The following is an 18,451-nucleotide window of genomic DNA, read 5'->3' on the forward strand; positions in this document are numbered from 1 at the left end:
CTCTGCCAATGGGGGAGGATGAGGTCAGGGAGACGGAGGTGGGAGGCAGCAAAGAGGAGTTCCCTCTGCTCTCCTGGTCCTTACCCACAGAGCTCATCATTTAGAATAACTCTGTCCCACTGCTAATTATTAATAATAGCTATCATTTACTGAGCACATCCTATGCATTAAGCTATTTGCAAGCAATATATCATTTAACCCTCCAGAGAGGTACGTGCTATTAGCCCTATTTTATAGATGAGGAAACTGAGGTCCGAGGAAGGACGCTGAGCGAGTTGCCCAACCAAAGTCCCACTGTTAACTGGGATTCAAACCCAATCCTGACTCTAGAGCTTCTGAACTAGATAATGCAACTTTAAGAGCTCCACCAGCTACTCGAGAAAGGGGTCAGGGGCTAAGGCAGCCTCATCCCTCTCTCCACAAGGGGGGAGGTGGGTCCACAAGCCCTGTTATCAGAGGAGCAAAAGGAGATACAGAGAATTACACCGTTTTTTCAAAGTCACACAGCCAGGAAGTGACACAGCTGGGACTCAAACTTGGGTCAGCCCAAATCCAAAACCTTTGCTCTTAACCATATGTTCTTCTGCCTCTGGAGAGGAGAGTGACCACCGCCCCATGTGTTACAAAGCCCAAGACCTGGGGGAGGAAGGGGCCCAGCCTTGCCTCTGGTAGGGCTGGAGAAGGCCTTGGGAAAGCATCTCTGGACCAGGGCCAGGAGTGGCAGGCGGGCCAGAGCTGTCCAGGGGCTGTCCAGGGAGCAGGGGCCAGGCCGGGCAATCATGCGGAGCCGGAGATGGGCTGCCCTGCACCTCAGGCCCCAGGCCTGCTCCACCGTGGTGTCCAGTTACGGCCAGCTCGGCGCTTCCCTGGTCACGCCACATTTAGCATTGCCGAGTGAGCGGCACCGGGACATGGAGAAGGGGCGGTGGAGACTCTTGAAGGGGCGGGAGAGCTTCCACCAGGCCCCCACCTGGACCCCAGCTCCTAGCCCCCTCTGCCACTGATCCTCTGAGGGACTTTGGGCAATTGCTCTCCCTTCTTTGTCCCCACTACCCCCTTGTCAAATGAAGGAGAGAGCTTATTTAGCAAAGATGTACCAACCCCAGGCTGGGCACATGGGGCCACCACGGCCATCCCTCCCTCCCAGAGCTCCTGGGAGAGCAGGGCTGGGGAAATGCAGTTCTCCTGCTCTGCCGGAGGGGGTCTTGGGTATGTGTAAACCTCGTGCTTTTCTTGTCGTTTGGCGCCCAGCCCATGCACCCCCCCCACTCTGACCCCTAACAAATGAAGAGACTAAGGAGTGTAGCCTTCAGAGTCAGACAGATCTGGGTTCAAAACTTGACTCTATCAAGGATTAGCTGTGTGACTTGAGCAAGTCACTTAACCCCTCTGAGCCTCAGTTTCTTCATCTGGAAAGTGAGGTTAATAACGTCCCTCACTCACAGGATTATTCTGACAAACCAATGAGAAAATTCTCCTAATCATTTACACAGTGGCCAGTCCGGAGCAGGCTCTCAGCAAAGGGTGGCCTTTCTCAGAAACTACTTGGGCAAAGAGGAATAAATTCAGGAGAAACTGCCCTTTGCAGATGGTGGAGAAGGAAGGCAGAGACATGAGGGTAGTAGTAGTAAGAACCATACTAATGTTATAAAGCAGACACTAACACACCATTGTAAAGCAATTATACTCCAATAAAGATGTTAAAAAAAAAACCATACTAGTAATGATATTAATAACGAGTACTAATAATGATATTAATAACGAGAGCTGGCATTTATTGAGCACTTACGACATGCTAGGCACTGTGCTAAATTCTTCATGTGCATGATTTCATTTAATCCGGCATCCCCATGAGGGCGGCCCTCTCTCTCTCCCTGTTTTTGCAGATGATTGATGCTGAAGCTCAGAGAACTTCGCTAACACAGCTAGCAAGGAAAGGCAAAGGCTGGCTTTGAGCTGAGTCCTCTTAACCACTCAACTGTGCTGGGTACAGAGTTCTCCTATAATTCTAGAAGGTCTGAACAGAAAGAGCCCTCACATGTCACCTAGCATAGGCCCTGAGTTTTTCGAATGGTGAGTGCAAAGCTCAGAAAGGGCACTGGCCTGCACAAAGTCACATGTACTTTGGAGTGTGGAGGACAGAGGAGAAAACCAAATATGCCACACGTTCCACAGTGGGCCGGTGGTGGCATCCCCAGTGCCGTGGGGCATGCCTGCCAGGCTCACGGGGCCACCAGGCATCCAAGTGCCCTCGAGTCCACCAGCCTCTCTCTCTCTCTGTGTCCTTCATACTCTGTCTCTCACATTGTTTATCTGCTTCCTTCTGTTTCCGATGTTTCTCTCAGTTTGTCTGTGTATCTGTCTCTGTCTGTCTGTTTCCCCCTCTCATCAGACATCTGGCTGGAGTCAGGGTCCCGGCCCAGGGACGGGGTGGGAGTGGAGGTGGTGCGCTTGGGCTTGGTCAGCCCTGGACGGTGTTCCTCACACTCATCACAGCTGGCTTTCTTCGAGGCCAGGACTGGGTGATGGTGTCGCTACTCCTGCCGCAGTCTGACGTCACGCTGCCGGGCCCCACCAGACTGGAGGGCGAGCCCCAAGGGGACCACATGCAGGCACCGGGCCTCCCAGGCTCCCCTGCCCCACAGAACGTAAGTACCAGGCACTTAGGCCCAGGCTGAGGCCAAGACCTGAGAGGTGCACGAGCAGCAGGGGGACCATCACCCCCACCCCCCAGGGACCTGCCTGCATCTGTCTTGTCCCTTCCACCAGCAAATAAGTACCCAGTGACTCCCAGATCCAGAAGTGTCAGACCTGGGCCTCTGCTTCTCCCTTCAGTCTGGGGCCTTCCCAGGGCAGGGCTGTGCATCCATCCTACTGGGGCGACCCAGGTTTAGAAGCTGCGTGCTCTCGTCAGACTGGGGCTTCCAAGGGCAGGCTATGTCTCGCCAGAGCTCAGCCGCAGACCCTTTACCTTAGCACAGAGTAGGGTCCCGGTGCAGTCTCCGCTCACAGGCTCTCTACCCTCTGTCCACCCCAGAAGCATGCCGGCTTCAGCTGCTCATCATTCGTGCCCGATGGCCCTCCAGAGAGGGCACCCTCACTGCCTCCACACAGCCCCTGCGCCGCGTCACCAGGTCCCGAGCAGGTCCACTGCCCAGCTGGCCCTGGCCTGGGCCCCTTCCGGCTCTCACCCTCAGACAAGTACCCCGGCTTCGGCTTTGAGGAGGGCCCGGCAAGCAGCCCCGGGCGCTTCCTCAAGGGCAGCCACGTGCCCTTCCATCCATACCAGCGGCATTTCCATGACGACGTCTTCCCTGAGGCCCAGACCGCCTTGGCCCTCGCTGGACACTCCTTTAAGACCCCAGGGGCGCTGGAGGCCTTCGAGGAGATCCCCACGGATGTGGGGGAGCGTGAGGCCTTCCTGTCCGGCTTCCCAGCAGAGGCCTGGTGCAACGGGCTCCCCTACCCCAGCCGGGAGCACAGCCCCCAAGTCCTGGTGAGTACCAGTGGCCGGCGGCCATCCCACCTACCCCCATCCCAATTCCTGGCAGCCCAGAACAAACCCCCCGCCACCCGTTTCCAGACCTTTCCGCTCAGGGTCAGTGTGCACCAGGAAAGCAGCAAGCTCAGAGAGCTGGGGACTCCAGGCTTCATTCTGGGCCTCCAGGTCAGCTGGGGAGGGGATGCTGACCTGGCCTGGTGTGGAGGGGACAAGGTTGGGGAGGCCGGTCAGACCGAGGAAGCTGGAAGCTTCCCAGAGGCTCCTGAGTCAGGATTCCAGTGTGCAGCTTCTCTCTGTTTGTTTAAGTGTCAAGAATCTCCAGCCAGACCTACACGCCCATATGCAAATGTGAGAAGAAAAACACATTCCAGAGGCCAAGAGAAAGGGTTTAGGGAGGAGCCACAGGGCACAATGTTCTCTCCAGCATCAGCCTACAGAGTTGAGGGAGGACTTAAGTCTTCTCAAAGGACACTCTGGCCCCATTCTTTACCCAGAGTGAGGCCTGTGTATATTCATAGAAATACCTTGAAAGCACCTTGAAAGCTCATTTCCTTTCATAGCCATACCCACAAGCTGTGTGACCTTGGGCAAGTCACTTAAGCTCTCTGAGCCTCATCAGAAAAATATCATTAATAGTACCTCATAGGCTTGTTGCCTTGGGAAGAGGAAGACTAAAGGGAGCTTTGCTCCCCACTCCCCAGCCTGGGCTGTGCCTACTCCAGATGCCCACCAGCTCTCCTTACCTCTTGCTTTCAAACAGTCTCCCATTCTATCCACAAGCCACCCCCAACAAAAGCCTGTTTCCCAGGCGTGGAAGACAGAGAAGGCGCTGGGCACCTACCAGTTGTGGTCAAGACGGAGTCTGCTTCTGGTTCTGGGGCCCTTTGACGGCGTCTTCCTCAGGCCCATTGAACGTGGCAGCAGCCCCCAGTAAAGGGACCATCATATCAGTTACTGCCCCCTAAATGTCCACTCAGTGCCAGCCCGTGGTCACTGTGCCAGAGGCTTGCTTTCAAGTGCCCTGTTTAATCCTCATGACAACCCTCTAAAGAGTTCCCACTAACCCCATTTTGCAGATGAGGAGACTGAGGCTCCATAGAGACCAAGTGACTTGCCCAAGGTGTCTCTCAGCCTATAAGAAGTGAGGCTGAAGTTTGAGCCCTCTTTCTTACACACTCACACACACACACACACACAATGTAGAGAAGAGCTTGGGCCCAGAGACCCACAGCAGGCTGGTCAACTCTCTGAGTGACCTTGGGCACATCACTTCCCTTCTATGAGCTCAGCCCCATCATCTACCAAATCATAGGGCTGGACACAGTGTTTGTGGCCCTTCAGGACCTGATTCTATGATTAGGGTTATCTCTGCATCAGCAGCCCCAGGGCACATCCAGAAAGAGCTCACAGCTGATTTGACCCTCTGGGCCCAGATGCTGGTTCCCAAGGCCCCTGGTAACCCCAGGAAGAATGGTCCACCTGCTCTTGGCCTTGTTTACCTTCCTGTACCTAGCTGCACACTCCGTCTGGCCCTACTCTGGGTAGAACTCTATGCTGGCCCCTGGGGGCTCCATGTGGGGCTCACAAGCCATGGGGGCCAGGATCTGGCCACCACCGCCAGCAGCAGCTGCAGGCTCCCTCTGCCAGAGTGAGAAAGGCCACGGGGCTCCAGCAGACCAGCAACTGTGTAGACTCCCCAGAGCAGAGAGCAGAGGCTCTGAGTTGGGGGTGGCCAGAGCAGAGGGGACTCGCTAGCCCCCTCCAGAGAGCCTGCCAGAGTTCCCTTGGGCTTTGCAGAAGAGGAAGTGGCAGGGCCTTGGGGGCCCCAGCTGGACCAACCTCTCTGGCCACTTCCTGTGCTCCCCTCACCATGGCTCTGCAATGGGAATTCTAGAGCAGTGGTCCTTTGCAGACCTGCTCTGAGGGGCTGGCGGCTCTGACCCAGCAAGCAAGTCCTGAGCCAGGCTTGGTGAGTGGGGTCAGGCAGTGCAGCCTTGTGCCATTCCAGGGAGACCGCTGGTCCTACCCCAGCTTCAGTGTGACCAATGACAAGTCTCCCCCATGTCCCCAGACAGCCCAGTCTCAGTCTCTCACCTGCAGGGAGGTGGGGGGGTGGGGAGCCCTGTCAGTTCCAGCCTCAGCTCCACCACTAACTTGCTGAGTTCCCTCAGGAAAATCCCTGCCCTTCTCTGTTCTCTATTTGTTCTCCAGGAATAAGCTCTGGGGGAGGCAAAGTAGGGGTTGCTTTTGTGTAAGGTTCGAGACACAGAAGAGAAAAAGGAAGAAAAATATGGTCCAGCCTGGTCATCTGTTTTTTTTTCCTTCCAGCAGGGGTCAGAAGTCAAGGTCAAGCCCCCACCTCTGGAGAGTGGTCCAGGGATGTACTGTTACCAGCCCCCCTTGCAGCATATGTACTGTCCTTCCCAGCCCCCCTTCCACCAGGTGGGTCTGGGGCAGGTGGGCAATTTTCCCCAGGGTCTCAGGATATTACATGTGTGTGTGGTGTGCGGGTGTGTGTGTGCGTGAGTGTGTGTGTGCACACCTGGATGGGCAGGTAGGGACAGCAGGGCCCTGAATCTCAGGCTGGGCCACCTGGGGTGGGGAACAGGGGTTCATGGGGAGGGAAGCAATTGCCCTTCTCTTGGGGTGGCTGGGGCTTGTCTGAGACCCTGGCAGTGCCTGAGAGGTCTCAGGAAAGACAGTGAGACTGAGACTGGGGCAGGGCCGGATGTGAACCAAAAAGGGAGAGAAGAGGAGAGCTAGAAAAGGACTGAGCAAAGAGAAAAGGAGTAAATGGGGTGACACACAAGGCTGAGCAGGCCAGGGAACGATGGGCCTTCGTCTGGGTCAGCCACCATCTTATGTGGCCTTGGCCTCAAACTTCCCTTTAGCCTAGACAGGGTGGGACCAGGAGTGAAGTTAGGGGGCCTTCCCAGTTGTAGGTTCCAGGTCCCCATCATCTCTGGCCCTATCCCCCTTCCCACCCCACTGCCCAGCCTCAGCTCCTCCCAGATGTACAGGAAGCCAGGTAATTGCCCCACACTCGCATGGGATGGAGGTTTTTAAAAAGAGAAAGAAAAGAGCCCTAGAACAGCCAAGCAGCTCCCAGGAGTCGCCGGGCAAGACAGAGCAAGTGGCTGCCCAGCGCCCAGCTTCATCCACCTGCAGCCTGGCACTGAGACAGGCCCTGCCTGTGGAGCAGGTTCTGCTCCCAGCTCTTTGGCATTGGCCTTGATCTTCGCCAAGCCAGGGAGGCAGGCACGTGGGCGGGGGATGGGGGTGTGTTGGTCAGACTGCCTGCTTAGTGGGGAGAAAGAAAGAGAAGGAGGGAAGCAGAGGGAACACATGAGGGATCATCCTCACTCCATGACGAGCCTGGCTGGAATAGCCGAGCCCTCCTGAGGCTCACGGTCTGACCCAGGGTAGGAATGTCCCTGAGGCAGCCTGGCCCAACAGGGACTGAGCCACAGTAGGGCTAAGGGACTACCAGACCCTAGACGGCCTCGTCATGCCCAGCCCTGTCTTGATGCCCTCTATTTTATGCACCCCCTCCTCAAACAAGATAGCCACACCCAGGGCTTTATGGAACCTGCAGAGAGGTGACTCAGTCACTAAGTGTCTCTCGGGTGACCTGGAAAGATCACTTCGGCCTGGAGCAGATGGGGGAGTCAGAGTCTCCTACCCACCCTCACCCCCATAAAACACCATCCCTGGCACCACAGCCACTCCCTTTGCCATAAAAACCACCTCCTATCCTCACCTGCCCACCATCATGACCAGCCCTTTCAAAGAGCCACTGAAACTCATAAAAGGTGGCAGTGCCCAGCAAATGCCCAGGCTGGACACCCCACTTCCAGCCCAACCACTCCAGGAGATACCAGAGAGGTCTGGAGTGCCCGCCCAGAAGGGTACAGGGGCCTGGGCTACCCCTCACACTCTCTAGCCCAACTCCTGTCCTATCACCATGGCAACCAGAGTACCTAGAGACCTGAGAGAAAGATGCTGGAGGAAGGGAGCTCTGAGGCCTCTGAGATCCTGAATTCTGGAATGTGGATCTCCTCACAGGCCCGCAGATAGCCACATCCTTGGCCAGCATCCTCAGATAGCTCTGCCTTTGGGGCCCATGACCATGGTGGTGGACCACATGAGAGAAGAATCTAGCCTCAGTTCCTTCTCTGGATGTATATGAATGGGGGGAAGGGGCCCCCTTCCTTGGGAAAACTGGTTACCATGGCAAACACTCTGCCCCTTTGACCTCTACAGTACTCACCAGGTGGCAGCAGCTACCCTGTACCCTACCTGGGCTCCTCACACTATCCATACCAGCGGATTGCACCCCAGGCCAGCACCGATGGGCACCAGCCTCTCTTCCCAAAACCCATTTACTCCTACAGGTACGTTTCTTAGCACTCCTGAGGTAGAAGGAAGAGGGCTGAGAGAACCCTGGGGAAACTGAGACATGGAATCCCTTGAGGTATAAGGGTAATGGCAGGGAGTGGAAGTCATAGCTAGTGGACTTCCAAAGGATGCTATAGAGAAGATTCCAGCACGGGGCAGGGAGATTGACTAGCTCACCTCTGACCTCCCATCTCACCCTGGGGAGCCATGTCTGTGGCTCAACTCAGCAGGTGCTGGTACCCTGGATGAGCCTGCTAAATTCTAGCTTCCTGGGGCTCAGGGCCTGAAACGGAGAGTTTAGGGGGGATGCTTCCCCCCTTCTCCCTCCCTCCCCAGATATAGAGAGAAGCTTCACCCCAAAGCTCTGCTGGAAGTAAGTGAGGGATGAGGTCTGCAGATGCGGCTCAGTTATCCAGCATCTGCCAGATCTGGTGCAACTTCTCTGGCACTGGGGTTATAAGTACCAGGCCAGCAGCCCCCAGCCCATCTGGGAGACCTGCCATCTGAACTTTCATTCATCTAACCAACATCGATACTCGACCTCCTTTGTGCCAGGCCCCTCCTGGGGTCAGGTCATCAGCCAGTATGAGCTCAGGAGAAGGAAAAGGAACTTAAACATTATCCAGGAGCACAGAGAAGGGGTTTGTGGAAGGCCGGATGATGAGCAGAAAGGAGCACATGCAATCTTTGGAGTCCAGTAGAACTGGGTTCTACTCTAAGCTCTGAATTTATTAGCTGTGAAACATCAGGCAAGTTACTTAATCTTTCTGAGCCTCTGTTTATTCATCTGTTAAAAAAAAAAAAAAAGAACTGCAATATTCAGGCCTTTGGATGGATTAAGTGAGAGAATATGCTTGGCACTTTGTAGGGACTCAAAAAACCTTAATCCCCTCCCTTACTATCCAAAATTCATGCAATCGGCTGAAGGCTGACTGGTAATGACAGCTTCCATTTAATGAGTGCCTTCTATGTGCTAGGCAGCATGCTTAATCCTCACAACTCTGAGATAGCTATTACTCTCTTCACTTCAAAGCTGAGGAAACTGAGGCTCAGAGAGGTTAAGGCACTCACCCAAGGTCACACAGCTAGTGAGTGGCTAAAGCCAGGATTGTAACCCAGCTCTCTCAGATGCCACGAGACCATTGTATATCAGTAATTCCTGACTTCAGTGGACACTTCTCATTCCTTCTCCTCTGGCCCCCATAGGGCCTCTCACGCGTGAATTCTGCAGCAGGCTATTCTTCCTTGACTATTCCAGCCAGGGCGGGGGGGTGGGGAAAGACTCCAGGCCAGATCAGAGGTTCAAACTCTCAGAACTTTCTCTGCCTTCAGCATCCTCATCTTCATGGCCCTGAAGAACAGTAAAACTGGGAGCCTTCCCGTCAGCGAGATCTACAATTTTATGACGGAGCACTTTCCTTACTTCAAGGTGAGCCCCGAATCCACCGCACCCCACCAGCCCCAAGTCCTGGGCAGGCCAGGCCTCTCTGGAACCAGAGGATTTCGTTGGGAGGTGGGAGATGAGTTTGAATGAAAGCCAGGAGAGGGTGTGTCCCCCACATGCTTCCCCTTGTCTCCACTTCAGAAGGACAGTTCTGTGTGAGGAAGAGAGAGCTCAAGCCATTCACCAAAGGTCACACAGCAGGCTGGAGTCAGACCTCATGCTGGTGGAAGGTGGACATGGCAATTCTGATAGGCTTCAAGGAGCATCCACCTACCCCAAATGGGGAGAGAGAGCTTGGGAAGAAATGCGAGGCTGTTCCCACCGCTGGCCCCAGGATGCTGTAGGACTGGAGGAATTTGGGTAGGAGCTGGCCAGCCAAGGTGACGCAGGATGCTGGGACTGCAGAACTCATTTCCTTCCCGGGAGAGATTAGGATCTGCCTCTGTGGGCGGCAGGCTCAGCTGCAGTTCTGCCGGAAAGCAGAGTGTGGGCTTCATGGTCTTAGAGTGTCCTAGGGAACTGGCTCGTTCACCTGACCTTCCCATGGACGGGATCTATCAGTAATTTCTATCATCCACAGAAGGGGCTTCTGGGGCTCTAGCAAACTCCCTCCCTAGAGGCAGGACAGATGCCCTTCTCTCCATTTGCTCAAGGCCAAACATCAAGTGGGATCACTTGCCGGCTCAAGCTCTCTGGCTTCCCACACCACCCACTTCCCTTGTCTGATGCTCCCCAGGCCCTCCAACAAAAACCCCTTCTTCTGGGGTGGGTGCAGGGGAGGTCAGAGCTTGCGTGTGAGGAGTGCCTTCTCCAAGGCCTGCACCCTAGTGGATACAGTCTCACCTTCTACCCAGGCAGAGGGTGGGAGCTGCAGCCCAGGTAATCCAGAACCCAGCTCCACCTGCCAGTGATTTCTGGCCCCACCATCTTCCCAACTATGCTGCCTGGGGGTAATTTGAGGCTGATATTCAAACAAGCTTGTACTTGCCGAGCTGCCATCAGATGAGGAGTGGGTAAGATGGCCAGAGTTCTGGCCAAGAATGAAAAAGTATGGTCATCCATCAAAGGTCCTGGAAGGGAGAGGAGGAAGGAGAGTTGTCACTGGGATTCAAGAAGCATCAAAGCCAGTATCCAGAGCTGCCCCTCTACCCCAGCAAGTCAGGGGACCAAAGTCTCCCTGGCCTATAAAGCTTTTAGAGGGTCCCCTAGGGCTTCAAGGAGCCAGGCCAGAGAGAGGGAAGTGAGGGCCCTGCCCCATTCCTCTCAGCCTGTCTTCCCTGCCAACTCTCAGCCCCTCCCTACGTCTCATCTTCCTGGCTTAATTATTTTTCCTGGGAGCTGTGTAATCCCTGTTTTATAGGGCTGAGTAGTGAAGAGGTCTAACTGCTTTTTTTTTTTTTTGGTTCCAGTTGTTGTTCTTAGCCAGTTGCATCACTCCCTCACTCCCAAGTTTACATTTGACTTCAGAGAGAAAGCATCTGTGAGGATGGGTCAGGCCCCAGATGGTGAAAGCAGTCCTATGGGGTGAGCTGGGCAGGGCCCTTAGTTAGGGAACAGAATTGGAGTCTGGGCTCTGTCACCGCCTCCTTGTGTGATCTAGGGCTAGACCCTTTCTTCTCTGGACCTCAGTTTCCCAGTCTGTAAAATGGTCAGGTTGGACCTGTTGGCGCGTAAGTTCCTTCCAACTCTCACAGTTCCCCTCTGACCCACCTAAGAAATCAGTTCAAAGATCCTCTGCCCCCTCTATCACTCACTCCCCAGTTGAAGGTCATTCTTCTGGGCAAGGACAGAGTGGACCCTGGGGTGGGCAGCACTCATGCCCAAGCCAGCTGAGGTGCGCGTCCTGAAGCCCTGTGAGTCAGAGATGTGGGACTGGGGAAGTTCCAGCCACTGGACGTAATTGCTGGTGCTGACCATCCCTCTTCCAAACAGGAAGTGGCTGGGGTGGGGGCTGCCCTGGCACCCCCAAATCACAGATTTATGGGGCCATAAAAGGGCCCAGTGCCCATTAACTCTGCCCACAGCCTTGACTCCTAGTAGGGCAACACAGCCTTGACTCCTAGTAAGGACTGTCGTGGGAGCTGAAGCTGAATTCCCCAGCTGGCTGGTCTGGTGGCTCAAGAATTCTCTCTCATGACCCTGGGAGCCTTGGGGGGTCATCTCAACCAGCCCCCTGACCCAGGCCAGCGGCCCCTGAGAAAGGCTCCAGCAGCTCCTGCGAGCTACTTGCAGTGACGCTGGCATCAGGGCCCAGTTCTGCTGGACATGATTCAGCCTGACTGCTCCCTGGGGCAAGTGAGCTGGGGAGGAGGGAGTGGCTGCCCCTCATTAAGCAGAGACTGTGCGCTGGAAGGGAGAGGGGCCGGGGGGGCCGAGGGCAGAGGGACCTCACCAGCCAGAGCAGGCGCTCCGCCCACAGTCACCCCTGCTGGGCCCAGGGCTGTCACAGAGCCCGGGACAGAGCTGGAGGTGGGGGGACAGAGGGTGCCCCCTGGCACCCCCGCCACTGCCTCTCACCCAACTGAGTCAGCCTAGTAGTTTTTACAACCCTCCCTGGGCGCAATTACTGCACTGGTGGCGTGACCAGGCCTCCTAATGGGTGTTTATTCTGTTGGCATGAGCACCGCCCGCCTGAGGGCTGGCCTCCCCACCAGGCCACGCCCCCCGGGCACACACATACGAACACTCACAACCACACACACATACAATCATGGACACCCACACACACCCCCAGAGAGACTTTCTCACACACACTCATTTCTCAGGGACACACATGTCCTCACACTCAGAGGACTTCACGGACCTACAGCCCAGAGACAAACTCACAGCAGGGAGAGCTCAGCGTAGTGAGTCCCCCTCCGCAGACGGGTCCAAGCACAGGCCTGGGGACCCAGTGGGGAGTGGTCCAACCCCAGGCTGGGGAGGGGTGGGGCCGTCTGCAGCGCCCACCAGCCCTTCCTTTATGAACCACCTCAACAGCCCTCTCTGAAGGGCATGGGGTAGGACGAAGGCAGATTTTAGGTGATAATAAGGGTGATCAAGGTTCTTGCCCACCCCTGCCCCACTACTGAAGGGTACCGAGCGTGGGCTGGGTGCTGATGAGGACGACAAGCCCCAGAGTGGGTGGCAGTTCTGTGCCCAGATAGCAAAGGAGTTTTCTGGCATCGTGACCCCGACCTGAATTCTTGTCTTGCTCTGCTCTGGCAGACGGCGCCTGATGGCTGGAAGAATTCTGTCCGCCACAACCTGTCTCTTAACAAGTGCTTCGAGAAGGTAGAGAACAAATCAGGCAGTTCCTCTCGCAAGGGCTGCCTGTGGGCCCTCAATCCAGCCAAGATCGACAAGATGCAGGAGGAGCTGCAGAAGTGGAAGAGGAAAGACCCCATTGCCGTGCGTAAAAGCATGGCCAAGCCAGGTGAGGCTAACGGCCATGCAGGGAGGGCCCAGGGTGCCCATGAGCCAAAATAATAAGAGTGGAGGAGGCAAGAAAAGCTGAACGAGGAGAGCCGATAAGTGAGGAAAGCGCCTGAGTGCGGTTCTAAGGCTGGGAGCGTTCGTGGGGAAAGGGAGGTCTCATGGTGTCTCTCTCTCTTGGGCCTTTTCAGAAGAGCTGGACAGCCTCATTGGAGACAAGAGGGAGAAGCTGGGTTCCCCAATGCTCGGCTGCCCGCCCCCTGGGCTGGCAGGCTCAGGCCCCATCCGGCCCCTGGCACCTCCAGCCGGGTTCTCCCAGCCGCTGCACTCAATCCACCCAGCTCCGGGCCCCATTCCTGGCAAGAATCCCCTGCAGGACCTACTTGGGGGGCACGCACCCTCCTGCTATGGGCAGACATATTCGCACCTCTCACCGGGCCTGGCCCCTCCCGGACCTCCGCAGCCGTTGTTCCCACAGCCAGATGGGCACCTTGAGCTGCGGGCCCAGCCGGGCACCCCCCAGGACTCGCCTCTGCCTGCCCACACCCCACCCAGCCACAGTGCCAAGCTGCTGGCTGAACCTTCCCCAGCCAGGACCATACATGAAACCCTGTTGCCAGACGGAGACCTTGGCACTGACCTGGATGCCATCAATCCCTCTCTCACTGACTTCGACTTTCAGGGTGAGCTGGGGATGGGAAGGGAGAAGTGGGACAGTACTGGAGAGGGACATCTGGCAGTGTGGCCCGTCCCCTCTAAGTCTCCAGGCTGCAGCCTGCTAACTAACTGCCGGGTTTCAGGTCAACTGGAGCAGAGAAGGCCCAAGCTGGGTAGGGGGTAGTGGTGGTTAAGGGTCGAAGAGGAAATGTCCTTGCCCCCATCTCCCTCCTCCTTGAACAGGTTCCAACTGACCTATCATCAAACCGCTCTCAGCTCTGGGTGGGCTGGAAAGGGCCCGATGTTCCATTCCATATTTGGTTGTGAGTGACCGATGGTCTGAACATTCCCAGAAGCGATTGCATTTTCTGAGTTCATCTTCTAATGCAGAGGAAGGAGACAGATCTTCCCCCCGGAAGAACGGAAGGCCTCAGAGCTAGGCAGGTCCCGGGGGGAGAGGTTCTATCTTTTCCATTCCATCTTGCCTGCTCCATCTCTGCACGTGGCCAACCCCACCCATTCCCATCTAATCTCCAGTGCACCCCCAGGTCCTGGTACTGGCCACAGGGGGTTTGAAGGAGGGTGCTGACCCAGGCCTCAGACCTTCTGTGTGCACTGGGGTAGGAGACATCCACAAGCAGGTGGGGGCAGCCGACCCTCAGAGATCTCCCGGTCTGATGGGGAGAGAGCCCAGGTCTTGGGAAGCTATTGTTAGAAACGAGCAGCTAGAGCCTCATCTACCTCCAGAAGTAGGGAACAGGGCTCAACAGCCTCAGAAGAAGCTATAGACATGTGGGCTACCATAAGCATTTACCTGAGCCCTACTAACTGCCAGGCATCTTGTGAGGCGCTTTACATGTGCTCTCTCATGTGTGCCTATAGGATAGGAGGGATTATTCAACCCATTTCACAGATGTATACCAAGGTTAAGTAACGTATTCAAGGTCACTTAGCTAGAAAGAAGGAAAGTTAAGGGAATTCCGTGGCGGTCCAGTGGTTAGGACTCCACGGTTTCACTGCTGAGGGCACAGGTTCAATCCCTGGTCTGGGAAATAAGATCCCGCAAGCCGCGCAAGGCAGCCAAAAAACAAAAGAGAGAGAAAGAAGGAGAGTTAGGATTGGAACCCAGGCAGCCAAGGTCAGTCGAGGGTTTAGTTCAGCTCTCTTCCTCCAGACCCTGCACCCCTGATATCCAGGGAAGGAGCTCCAGGCCCTGGCCTGCCACGATGCAGGCCACACAACACATAGAGGAGGAGCAGGTGGCAGCACTGTTTGCTCCCAGAGTCAGTGCTTCCTGGCTTTGCTCCCGTCCCTTGGGCCCTGCAGTGGAGGACGCCCAGGGAGCCGAGCCCAACCAGCTCACTGGATGCAGCAGTGCATTGTTGGAAGATCCTTGGTCTGGGCTGCAGATCCACCTTCCTTGGGAGCCTGGGCAAGAGCCAGGGTGAAGAGTTCCTGGGGCTCCCTCCCCAGGGTAACCCCAGAATGTACAGCATCTGCATCAACCCTTCCAATAGGCAGCTCTCAAATCCTTGATCATCCCCCCCACCCACAAGAAAAAGAGCCACACAGATCATCTAAGCTATGGCTTTCAAACTGTCCTACATGGGAGGAGGAATCAGAGAGGTTCTGCAACTGCCTGGGGTCACAGAGCTAGTGCCAAGGGTCTGTTCTCCATTCAGTGTTACCCCAATCCTGCTCTCTTTAGCATGTGAGAGCATGGGGTGGGAGGCAGACAGGGCTCCTTAGTGCCTCCCAGTGACGCCTGTTCTCTCCCCCAAATAGGAAACCTGTGGGAACAGCTGAAGGATGACAGCTTGGCCCTTGACCCCTTGGTACTGGTGACCTCACCCCTGACGTCATCTTCAATGCCGCCGCCCCATCCCCCATCCCCATCCCGCTGCTTCCCCCCTGGGCCCTGTCTGGCAGAGACAGGCAGTGGGGCAGGCGACTTGACACCACCAGGCAATGGGGGCTCCGGGGCAGTAGGGGACCTGCATCTCACCACCCTCTACTCAGCCTTCATGGAGCTGGAACCCACGGCCCCTGCTGGCCCCTGTGTGTACCTCAGCCCCAGCTCCAAGCCCATGGCCCTAGCATGAGCTATGCCCAGCAGCTGCTCCAGCCTTTGCCTGGCCTGGAAGTCCCAGCTGGCCGCCCATGTCGGGCTCACCTTAAAGGTCAAGGAAGGAACACACTCCCTGCCCCCTATGCCACTAAGCCAACTTGTTTGTTAGCTGGCAGCTGGGGGTGTAGAAGTCACCACCCAGGATTCTGCCCCTCACACATTTCTGCCGCCTGGTACACCAGCTCCTCACTCAGGGCCCCTGAAGAGCAAGTGTCTGGGCAAGAAGAAAATGCACTCTCCCTAGCTCACACTCATCCACACTTAAGCCCTCATGCACATATGCACAGGCGCACATGCACAGACACACACACATACAGTTATGCAGACATACACCCACACACATACCTTATATCCAGAGGAATCAGAACTACATCACAGAGCCTGACTTCATTTTGGGGGCAGCTGAGAGCTGAGGGCTTTGGTTACCAAAAGCTCAGGGCCCCCATGCCAGGTCCAAGACCACCATGGAACCCTATTCTGATGTCCACGTTCTCTGCAGGCCCGTTCCCCTCCAGGCATGATCTTTCCCAGAAGCCCCCTGTATTTATTCTCCCGTCTTCATCCCAGCGGCCCATCAAGAAGGAGGAGATATGGAGTTTCTCCCCAAGTTGTCTGTGGGGCCCCCCCCGGGGGGCTGCTATTCAGCAGCACCCACCCTGCCAGGCTCTACCTGTCCTCAACTTAAGCTCTCTCTGGCCTTTCCCAGGATGACACACAGGAGGGGCAGTGTCCACCCCAGGACCAAACTGAGCCCAATTCCGACACAAAGTGTTTGGAAAAGCCCTTGCCCTCAGAAACTTGAAAGTGTCCTTTTCTCCCAGCCCTGGGTGCAGGAAGGGCCCCTCCAGGTCACTGCAGTCTCACTCCTGAGAAGTTCATGTAGTTTAGGCCCCAGCTTGTGAATTACTTACAGCTGTCTCAGGCAGCCTGGGCATTCAGGGAAGGGAAGTCTGGTAGAGGCTGGGGGGGGGGGGGGGAAGCACTCATGCCCCCTTTCTCTGACTGCTTGGCAGGCCCGGGATGCCCCTGGAATGAGGGGGTGTGACCCAGTTGCCCTCCATGCCCTACCTGAGAGCCCAACCCCTACCAAGTGGGAGCCTCAGCCTACCCAGGGTCTGAGGGTGACAGAACCCCCAGAGGTTGGCCCCAGGTTCAGATGAGACACAAGCAGAACCCTTGAAGACCTGCCATTGTCCCTTGTCCTGGAACAATAAAGCAAGTGCCTTGTGGTCTCGGCTACCAAGCTTTCCTTTCTGGACCTCCCCACCCTGGGGCAGAAAGGTTAGGACACAATGACTGTAGATTCCCTGGTCCTGTGATTTTACCCAGACCCTCACCTAGGACTGTGAAGTTTCAATCCAAAGAGCGAGGTATCTCGGAGTACTTCCTGACCAGCATGGGGAGGATGGGGCTGGTGGGGAGAACTTCCCCCAGGAGAACTTCCAAAAGGATTGGAGGCAGCAGCTGCCCTGCCCAGAGGAAGGGAGAGGGTGCCCTTCCACCACACCCCTTCGTACTGAGATCCACCCCTCCCTCCTCTCACCCTCCATCTCCCCACACAAGAAAGGGTCACTTCCCTAAACTGGCTGTGCCTTCCTGCCCCCATCTTTCCCTGGCTTGGCTCTGGGTTCCACAGATGACATGAATGGACCATAGCCTGGTGCTGTGTGCACTGCTGGCCCTGGAGGGTGGTCTCTGGAGGGTCAGGGGCCCACTCAGTCCCACTTAGGGTACCACCACCAGGCAGGCTGCTGTCACCAAACAGCAGCCTGAGAGGCAGCCCCACACTCTGCCTGAACAGGGCTGGGGCAGGTGTGGGAGCCAAAAGCACATACATGGACCTCAGACCACGAGTCTCAGAGCAGCACAGGTGGGGCTTTTGCTTAGAAAGTTCTTCCAGGGGCTAGGCCTAGGGGCAAGCCAACACCACCTGCCTTCCCCAGAGGACAGTTCTGCAGAGGATCCCATAATAGAACCCCGCCCTACATCAGCACCCTCACTCACAGAGGCTCTAAGTCTGGGGCTGGGGCTAGAGGGAGAGGGCGGGGCAGGCAGTGGGGGAAGGCATGGGCAGCCAGTGCACCCAAGAGGAAGACGACCCCACCCTGCACGCTGCAGCCCAGCCCCGCAGTATAGGAAGTGGTGAAGGCTCTGTGTCAAGCCCCCAGCTGATGTTGCACCCCAGCTCTGAGCAACCCCAGGCCTGTGTCTTGATACCCAAGACCCCAAGGGCTGGGCAAATGTTTCGTGGGAGAACCCACTTCCTTGTGTCAGACCCTGGGACCCTGGAGACTCAGACAACCTGCTCTACACCTCCAGCCTAGGCAGCAAGCAAGGACATCTCCAGGAGCCCTCAGTCCGACCTCACTCTTCTGGGCCCATTCGACACACCTACGAGTAAGCTTGCCCCTGTGCAAGTAAGACAGGTGGCAAGCAGATAAGACTTAGGGGTCTCATGTTTGTTTGTTTGTAACCAGACTGGCCCTTGGACTTAAAACCGGGGGGCAGGACTTCCCTGGTGGCGCAGTGGTTAAGAATCCGCCTGCCAACGCAGGGGACACGGGTTCGATCTAAGCCCGTGGGCCACAACTACTGGAGCCCGCACTCCTAGAGCCCGTTCTCCTCAACAAGAGAAGAGAAGCCACTGCAATGAGAAGCCCGCGCACCGCAACGAAGAGTAACCCCCGCTCTCCGCACCTAGAGAAAGCCCACGCGCAGCACCGAAGACCCAACGCAGCCAAAAATTAATTAATTAATTAATTAATTAATTAAAGAAAAAAAACCCCAAAAAACCGGGGCGCAGCTTCCCTCTGAACTGAGCTCCACACTTCCGCTCATATGCTGCCCCCTGCTGGCCACCTATCACCACGTGTTCAACCACCGTTTAGAGTGAGGAACAGTCTGATTG

General features: G+C 56.1%; 1 protein-coding gene across 1 annotated transcript; it reads left to right on the forward strand.

Moving 5' to 3' along the window:
* Positions 1 to 2,525: 2,525 nt before the first annotated feature.
* FOXN1 (forkhead box N1) lies at positions 2,526 to 15,517 on the forward strand. The gene is made up of 8 exons (XM_059907623.1): positions 2,526 to 2,648; positions 3,038 to 3,496; positions 5,834 to 5,944; positions 7,766 to 7,896; positions 9,233 to 9,329; positions 12,552 to 12,759; positions 12,950 to 13,441; positions 15,201 to 15,517. The coding sequence occupies exons 1-8, from the start codon at positions 2,526 to 2,528 to the stop codon at positions 15,515 to 15,517; spliced, it is 1,938 nt and encodes a 645-aa protein (XP_059763606.1).
* The last annotated feature ends 2,934 nt before the right edge of the window (positions 15,518 to 18,451 follow it).

The sequence above is a fragment of the Balaenoptera ricei genome, chromosome 20, assembly GCF_028023285.1.
Source record: "Balaenoptera ricei isolate mBalRic1 chromosome 20, mBalRic1.hap2, whole genome shotgun sequence".
In the NCBI taxonomy this organism is placed as follows: Eukaryota; Metazoa; Chordata; class Mammalia; order Artiodactyla; family Balaenopteridae; genus Balaenoptera; species Balaenoptera ricei.